Source organism: Erythranthe guttata, chromosome 8 (genome assembly GCF_056151865.1).
Source record: "Erythranthe guttata isolate IM_541 chromosome 8, IM_541, whole genome shotgun sequence".
NCBI classification, from domain to species: domain Eukaryota; kingdom Viridiplantae; phylum Streptophyta; class Magnoliopsida; order Lamiales; family Phrymaceae; genus Erythranthe; species Erythranthe guttata.
Genome location: NC_142540.1, coordinates 764,514 through 774,067, shown reverse-complemented (window position 1 = coordinate 774,067; position 9,554 = coordinate 764,514). Strand labels below are relative to the sequence as shown.

General features: G+C 35.3%; 1 protein-coding gene across 1 annotated transcript; it reads left to right on the top strand.

Moving 5' to 3' along the window:
* The first annotated feature begins 2,526 nt into the window (after positions 1-2,526).
* Positions 2,527-8,959, top strand: CFM2 (CRM family member 2). The gene is made up of 12 exons (XM_012993664.2): positions 2,527-3,702; positions 4,626-5,154; positions 5,475-5,605; positions 5,799-6,110; positions 6,197-6,353; positions 6,463-6,755; positions 6,928-6,987; positions 7,099-7,155; positions 7,424-7,675; positions 7,767-7,998; positions 8,132-8,262; positions 8,369-8,959. Exons 1-12 carry the CDS (start codon positions 2,995-2,997, stop codon positions 8,630-8,632), a joined length of 3,126 nt encoding a protein of 1,041 aa, XP_012849118.2. The 5' UTR covers positions 2,527-2,994; the 3' UTR covers positions 8,633-8,959.
* Positions 8,960-9,554: the final 595 nt, after the last annotated feature.

Below are 9,554 nucleotides of genomic sequence, written 5' to 3'. Positions count from 1 at the left end.
TCATACTCACAAATTAATATTATATCTGAAATGTTAAATGTCGTTTCAATTTTACTAATGTCGTTTTGACTTCGACCTGATTTTGACATATTTCTATTTTGATTTTCACAAAATTCGAAACACGAAAATTGTAGTCCTTTGGGTTAGCTTTCTAATCCAACCTAAATCCGCTAGATTGGATGCCGTGTGACAAAGTTATGCATGAATGAGTCGCATTTTGAATTTTAGATACATCAATACATCAAAATTGTGGGCAGTATCCATTGATTTATGTATATCTTTCTCGTCCGACATCCAATTTTGATGATTCAAGTTGGATTAGAAAACTAACTCAGAATACTACAAATTCTATTTTTCGAGTTTTGCAAAATTTGGAATTAAAAATGATCAAAATCACGTTTGAAATAGAAACGGTATTATTAAAGCTCGAACCACATTTATCACATCCCATATTATATACTTGTTTGAAATTCATATATAAAATGTATCAAACAATTTAAAACACTTTAGGTTTAATGTTATATTTATTTAAAGGGATAATTAGCAAAAACCCCATCTAGAAAATGTAGTTAAGTAAAACCTCTCTCAAAAAATAATTAGAGAAAACCCTTTTAGTTAATATTCCACTCAAATTTTATTTTTCTAATTCCAAAACTACCCTTATGAAAGCTCATTTTCACGCTGCAATACAAAATTTCTGTTTTCACGTAACTCATATCTCCCCCTATTAATGTTTAACTCCAATGGAGTTATCAAATGATGGTTCTATTTTGGTAATTCACCTCTTGAGATGTAAATATACTTGCTGGAAATCGAATTATTTAAAAACGTAACCATCTAAACATCCAATCACAAGTTGACATGTGACAATTACAAATAAAATCACCCACAAACTTCCAACAGATAATTAATTTAATAACCGTAGTTGAAATAGATAAATTTTAAATCAATATTAAAAATATTATCTCAATTTTTATATCTAGCATTGAAGTTGCTTTTATAAACCTACTGAAATTGGACCTAAATGGGAGAAACCTATAGACCAAGGGCCTGTCAAAAATTAAATTTGGGTCTGAATGGGAGAAACCTATAGACCAAGGGCCTGTCACAATTAATAAAATTTAGGTCTATGCCAATACAGAATTTGGGCCCCTATTAAGCCGAAAGTTAAAGGATAATTAAAGTTAGCTCGACGTCATTAGGCATGATGATTTATTAAACAATACCTTACGATCTCGCGGGTATCATAAGATTCTTTTACGAAATGTAAGAAAAATTAAAAGAAATATCATTTTGCATAGTAAAACCTTAGTACAAAATAACTATTTAAAGAGAAGAAATTCCCTAATATAACAAGGAAATACAATTACCTACACTAATAGAATACTTAATATTCCTAAGCTCTAAACGCACGGCTACTATATAACTGCCCACACTACTCTAATTAATTAATAATTAAATACTAATTTAATCAATAATTAAATAATAAACTAAATATTAATATATTGTAACAGTTAGTTGGAAATGTAATTTAGAAAACATATATTTTACTGAAGGTTAAATTATAACTACCCCTGAGGTATGACCAATTACAAAAAACCCTTATTGTTTGGATAATTACACTTATCCCTCTCAATTATGTTTTTTTTCTTACACATCCATACTTATGGTGTCAAATTCAACATAATCATCTAGATTTCGTGGAATGTGCTATAATTTGTATTCATTTTGTGTAAAAATACAGTTTCTGATGCACCTCAATCTGATAAATACAAGCCAAAAAACATATATTATGATCATCTTCCTTCAAAATGTGGAGTTCGAATTGGATAAAACGGGTAAGAAGATTTATAGTTGAAGAGGTGGTTGTAATTACCCAAACATGAGGAGGTTTCCGTCATTTGACCATACCTCAAGGGTGGTTGTAATTTACCCTTTCCTAAATTAGTACATATTTACTAGTTTTCTTCATAGTAAGCTAGGAATATACACAATTATTTTAAAACGTATGCTCATGATCATAATTCATAGCACATGAAATGTGTACAATTTTGATGATCGGGCGTCGTTTCGACTCATAAAAATCAAAGTTTATTATTTTAGGAAATTCTTATAAATTCATATCAATTCATATAAACATCAGACGAGGATTCCGTTAGTTGTGTTACTTCTAAAATTGCGAGATCTATTAGAATTACTTTTTAACTCATTTTCGCATCTTCAGCAAAATGGTTGTTATTCCAGTTGTCTAGGGTTTTTTGAGTATTAATACCACGTTGACAACCCTAACCCACGTAAAACGGCTCGACGAGCAAAACTTATGAGCTATGCTCATGAATCGCGTCATATTTTGTTGATCCGACTTCTTATCGTCTCATATAAATCAAATTTTGCTATTTTAGGAATGTTTTAGAAAATTCATATCAATTCATAGAAACATCAGATGATTCTTTCAATTAACATGCCATTTTGATTGGGTTAGGGTTGTTAGCGTGCTATTAATATATAAAAAACCCCTAAACAACCGATATAACAACCATTTTACAGAAAAATGCGGAAATGTGTTAAATTCTAGTAGATCTCACAATTTTTATGAAAAATGCGAAATCCTAGTTGTTCTAGTAGATCTCACAATTTTAGATGTAACACTACTGACGAAATCCTCGTCTGATGTTTCTTTGAATTGATATGAATTTTCTAAGAATTTCCTAAAATAGTAAAATTCGATTTTTTTATGAGTTGAAACGACGTCGTATCACCAAAATCGTACGTGATTCATGAGCTACGATCATGAATTTTGTTTTTCGGGGCCGTTTGCTTGGGAAATTAGAAATATATGTAGGGGGAAAACCGAAGTATTCGAAGAATAAGTGGTCTTTCTACGCATGGCAATAAACTTGAGGGACTAAGATGCAATATAAACAACAAACAGAAGCCGTTAATTGATAAGTGAAAACTTTTTGTGCAGTGTTCACCTCTGCAAAAAAAAAAAAAATGTTGGTTCCTCTCTGCAATTGCAATCGCCATTTCTCCTTTCTCCCTTCCCAAACCATTCTTAAACCCTCATCCCAATTTCCAGCTTGTCACTATCCAAAATTCACGTTCAATCCCCTCCGCCGGCGAGCCGCCATTTGCGCTGCCATCGAAGCCGACAGACAAACTCTTCCGCAGTCCGCAATTAAGAGAATAGCAGAGAAGCTCCGCAGCCTCGGGTACGTGGAAGATAGCAGCAATGATTCCGCCGCTCGGAACTCAAATCCCGGCCCTAATTCTCCCGGAGAAATTTTTGTCCCGTTGCCCAGCCATTTGCCCAAGTATAGAATCGGGCATACGCTCGACCCGAGCTGGAGCACACCCGAGAACCCGGTTCCTGAGCCCGGTTCTGGGAACGCCATACAGAGATTTCATGAATTGAGGCGCGGGGTTTTGGAGGAAGAGGAGAAGGAGAGGATTAAGAAGCGCGACGAAGGAAAGAGGGGCAATTCCCCGAGTTTGGCGGAGCTGAAGTTGCCGCCCGGGGAGCTGAGGAGGCTGAGGAGTATCGGAATCGGGTTGAAGAAGAAGTTGAAGGTGGGGAAAGCTGGAATTACGGAAGGGATTGTTAACGGAATTCACGAGCGGTGGAGGCGAACGGAGCTGGTGAAGATTACGTGTGAGGATATATGCAGGCTGAACATGAAGAGGACTCATGAGTTATTGGAGGTTATATACGATTCTACTTTATAGTTTGATTCAATTGCACTATATCTTATCACTGTTTGAAAGCATTGGCAATGATTATAATCATAGAACAAGAGGGTAGTAAGGAATGAACTTAACAATTTACTTCGAATATATAAATGGGATTTGGGAGTTTCAAGCCGTATGTTATCTTCACGGTAACTAGGAGTTGTTTTATATGGTATTTATGTGCTATTGTCGTGAGTCTTGAGTGACTCAGTTATTAGGGCAATCTACTTGGATAAGGAACATTTGTTTATGTGTTCACGAGTAGGAACTAATGTAAGGTTGTCATCTACTATTTCCACCTCCAGTGTTAGGATTGTCTAGTTTGTGATGTATAGTGATAAGTCACGAGTGTCGATAATAAATTTCATGTTAAAATTGAGCGTTCACCATATACCCTTTTAGCCGTTAGTAGTTAATGTTGGGTAGAGACGAACCTCATCTAGTACAGACTATGGACAAATCTTTGGACATCTTATGCTGCTTTGCAATCTGGTTATTTCTTCTCTTCTCAAGGATGAACAGGGACCAAATTATCTAAAAATCGATACTATGTAAAATGAGTTCAGATTTGGTTTACCTCGCAAGTATTAGAAGGGTTTTAACTTGAAAGACTGCATGATTTTATTTTTTGCTAAAGTAGCAGTAATCATCAATATTCCTTGCTATATATAAGACGATGTTGAGAATTATTTACGTGCTGGAAAAGTATCATCTGTTAAGTTTAATTATGATTTGAAATTATCACTTTTGAAAGTATCCAGCATGCCAATCTGCGTACTAATAATACTAGGGATCGTATCAAGAAGATTGATTGTATTTAATTGTTAGATTTTTCCATTTGGGCAACCTGAGAGCAAAATGTTCTATCTGACTCCAAATGTTGGGAATGTTTTCAGAAAAAAACTGGAGGTCTAGTAGTTTGGAGATCTGGAAGCAATATAATACTCTACAGAGGATCTGATTACAAGTATCCCTACTTTCTGGCCGATACTTCGTCAAACGACTCTTCTTCGGAGGAATCTCCTGTCATGGACAATGATCAACACATAAATGCTTTGGAGTCTTCCGAAGAATCTCCTGATTTAGGGTCACCGCACACTAATGCTTTGGATTCTAATACACAAATATTTCATCCATCCTTAGTGCAAGGGGTGGGTTTGCCAGATAGAGTACGCTTCCAACTTCCTGGAGAGGCAGAGATTGTTGCCGAAGCAGACTCGTTGCTAGAAGGACTTGGCCCGCGGTTCACTGATTGGTGGGGAAATGACCCTTTGCCTGTTGATGCTGATCTTTTGCCAGCAGTAGTTCCTGGATACAAGAGACCATTTCGTCTACTTCCATATGGGGTTAATCATAAACTGACGAATGATGAAATGACTACATTACGGAGACTTGGCAGGCCTTTACCGATCCATTTTGCTCTAGGTTGGTTGTCTTATTCTTCCTCTGAGTTACACCTATCTCCTATATTATGAAATAACTGTATAGAGACTTGTTCATTTTGCATCAAGTTAGACATGTTTTTCCACCCTACTCTATTATCTGTTGTTACTCTTCGTATTAATGGTTTTTTGGCCCTTACAAGTTACAACACACGCAAACATACACATGAGACCTCCAGGAGATCCTAGCAGTAGGGTTATTTGAAATTCTTGGTAGTCAGTTATATATTATATAACATCTTGGTATTTCTTGAATGTACTTAAATCTTTCTAGATGTTTAACTGTATTTTCATTTTCGTCAGGGAGAAATAGGAAGCATCAAGGATTGGCTGCTTGCATTGTTAAACTGTGGGAGAAATGTGAAATTGCAAAAATTGCTGTCAAAAGAGGAGTTCAAAACACAAACAGTGTACTTATGGCAGAAGAACTAAAGGTTTGTGACACTGTCTGACTGGTGGAATAAATATTCATCATACTGATGCATTTGAGCACTACTCTCTGCTGTTACATCTTCTGCTTTTTGGTATATGTCGACCCCATGTGGGTTGACTATGCAATTCATTTAGTAGTTTATTGTCTGAAATGTTTTCAGAGACATCTATGTACTTGAAAGTAAACTCTTGCAGTGGTTGACTGGGGGGACGTTACTTTCAAGGGATAGAGAATTCATTGTTCTCTACCGAGGGAAGGATTTCTTGCCAGCTGCAGTCTCTTCAGCTATACAAGAGCGGAGGAAATATGAGATTGATGCCTCAAAAACCAGAGCTGGCAACTTATCAAATTTAAATGAAAAGGAACATAAACACGAAACCAAAGAATATGCTACTGAAGCTGAGCAGCACAATGAAACTGACCAAAAATTGCAAGTCCCTGAAAAAAAAAGAAGGGTGAGGTTCTCAGAATTGGCAATGGAGAGAACAAGCGCCAAGTTGTCAATGGTATGCAATGATCAATATACGTAGTCATCCAATTCTCTTCTCAACTCTCCTTTGCTTTTCTGACGTTGATTTTCTATTGGTTGAAGGCCTTAGAAAAAAAAGCCAGGGCAGAGAAGCTTCTAGAAGAGCTAGCAAAAGAAGAGAGCCCTCAACCACCTGAAACAGATAAAGAGGGTATAACCGAAGAAGAAAGATACATGCTCAGAAAAGTTGGTTTGAGGATGAAAGCTTTCCTATTATTGGGTTAGTCTTTTACTGTGCAAGAGTCATTCCTTGGCGTGAAACTATTTCGCCTGAATATATTATCAAAGTGAATTTATGTATTGTGTAACCATCTCTCCTCAAATTTCAGGTCGGCGAGGAGTTTTTGACGGAACAGTTGAAAACATGCATCTGCACTGGAAATACAGGGAGCTTGTCAAGGTATGTATTGGCAATAGGAGCATCGAAGAGGTTCATGGAGTAGCACGGACCTTAGAAGCTGAAAGTGGTGGCATATTAGTAGCAGTTGAACGAGTTAGTAAAGGTTTTGACATCATTGTATATCGTGGGAAAAACTATACTCGCCCTGCTTCTTTGAGGCCTCAAACACTTCTAAGTAAAAGAGAAGCAATGAAACGTTCATTGGAGGCACAACGCCGTGAGGTATAGTTGCGTATGTAGTAAGATACTTAGCTTTTGATTCATTCTGAAGTATCTCAGTGGAATTTATACTTTACCTTTTTATATGATCTATCTAAGTCCAGACTCTCTCTCTCTCTCTCTGTTTGCATTTTATCTTAGCCATTGCCTTATGCATCCTTTCTGTGTTATGCAGTCCTTGAAACTACATGTTTTAAAGCTCAGCAAGAATATTGACGAATTGAAGCTCAAGATGGTATATATATATATTTTTTTTTCTGTTTTTCAGATTTACTCATTTTCAGCCCCTGAATAATCAATATATTGATTTATTATGCTAGTAACTTACAGCTATATCTTATGCCAGGCCAAAGATGAAAATACAAATCGTCCGCATTTGACAGAAGATTTGGAACTTGGATTTGTAAGTCGTATTTTATATTTAACTGATACACTCTTTTCAGTCTGTTCTATTAGTTCACTGTTTACGGTATCCTTTATTCATATCATCGTTGTTCATGTAAAGTGTCCAACGATTGCTACTTATGGCTCTTGATCCATGTACAAGTGAATGGTTTATATATATATATTTTTTTTCTGGAAGCCTTCTATGATTTTCCTTTTTTCCCAATGTGTAATACTTCACAAAATTTACTTCAGTCTTCGTGCCTTTTTTCCTTTAATTGTTGAAGGCTAGAGAAAGCCATGAAACTGAAGCAACTGACAAAGATCCAGAGGAACCCATGCACATTTCAAAAGACACAGTACATATTGCTCAAACGGACTTACCAGGAGACGTCTCCTTACAGTCCGAGGTTAAAGTCAATTATTTGTTTGAAACAACAGAAGCAGAGGTTCAACCCACATCATTATCGAACGAGGGCAATAGTTTTTCCGACAAAAATAATCAAATTGGAAATATGGAATTTGTACGTAGTCCCAGGGTAAGTTCTGAAACATGTGTGAATGCTACGTATATTTATTTTCTTTTACGAATAAGTAATTCCTAATTTAATGCGTGGAATGTGGATTTAGTCGCAAGATAGAGGAAATTCTTCGACAAGTACCTACATCCGGCCTCAAACTGGAAGAAGGAAATCCGACGGTGGGGGCTACAGGAATGTTGATATAGAACCCTCGGTTCAGAAACCGATGAAAGAGAGGCCATCACTAATGCCTTCCAGAAGTGTGCAGCTTTCGAACAAAGAGAGGCTTCTTCTAAGAAAGCAGGCTCTCAGGATGAAAAATATCCCGATTCTCGCTGTAGGTAAGGCTGATAATACCACTCTTCACACTTTTCTGCATTATATATATATATATATATATATATATATATATATATATATATATATATATTAATATATATAATTTGACGCAAATTTTTATTATTTCGATTTTAGGAAAGAGAAATGTCGTCACTGGAGTTACGAAAACAATAAAGGAACACTTTGAAAAGCATCCCTTAGCCATAGTGAATATCAAAGGCAGAGCAAAAGGGACATCAGCTCAGGAGGTGATTTACAATCTGGAGGTCTGTATTTTATTTCCGGATTTTTAAAAGTTTTTCTTATATTAACTTAAGATTATGAAGTTTTAAAACAATTTTTTTTTTCTTCTATTAATCTCGTTTCTCTCAGCAATCCACGGGTGCTGTTCTTGTGTCTCAAGAACCGAGCAAAGTGATACTCTACAGAGGGTGGGGGTTATATACAGATTCTGATTCTAATGTGAGACAGAATCAAGATTTTAAATATGACTGGACGAATAAAGAGGTAAAAACTCGACCACTTATTTCGCCGGAGCTCATATCAGCCATGCGACTCGAGTGTGGTTTAAAGCATGTCGCTGAAATAGAGACGATGAGGGTTGAAACAAGTCTTGATATTGAGCCTGAGGTTTAAGAGCTGACCAGTGTTAATTCTCGGTGAAAAGGGTAAAATGGTAAATTCATGGTAGAGCTTTGTTAAACTTATTTTCAGCCATTGATGATGTAATGCTGAAAAGTAGATGCTGTTGGGTACTGAAGGAAATTAAGGGTTAATATTTTGATATGGATTTTTTGTTCATACAAACTAGAGGCCCCTTTGTCCAATGTTTATTTTTGCAGGGTGTAATTTAATTAAATTATTTTCTCTATTTTTTTTTTAATGATGTATAATTCTGGAATATGTATAGAGAGAATTACTACTGTGTTTCTTCTAGGTAAAAACTATAGGGATGTTCTTTGCTAGTGGGACTCATTGTCAACACCAACTACATCAGCATGACATCATCATATCCAATTATTAGATATAATTTTCAAAACTTTTGAAGTTATATAAATAGTAATTTTAATTAATCTCCTCAAACTTTCATTATTATTTTTTTCTATTTCCAAAAGATTATAATAACAAAAAAATGAATATAGCCCCATTCGTGCAGTATATCACTCGTCTCTATAACAGGTAAAATTCTCCTAACACAATTTTTTGCAGGCTCAATTGTCCCACCCACAAATCTGGTGATTATTCTTTTATTCTTTATCTTTAAAAAAACAAATACAAGTATATTTCATCTGAATATCCAAAATAATAAAAATCTTAAAGAATAATACTCACAAAATTTTAAAATTTTAAATATAAATAGTTCAAATGTTCAATGAACAAAAAACCTTGAACATCCAAAAATCCATCAGTTTTGCTTTAATTTCCACATATGTACATTACCATGCCAACAGAATTTATTGATAATATATTTTCTTGACATGAAATGTTATATATTAAGGTTAATACTATGATTCTATGAAACATAATTAACACACACACACACACACACACACACACA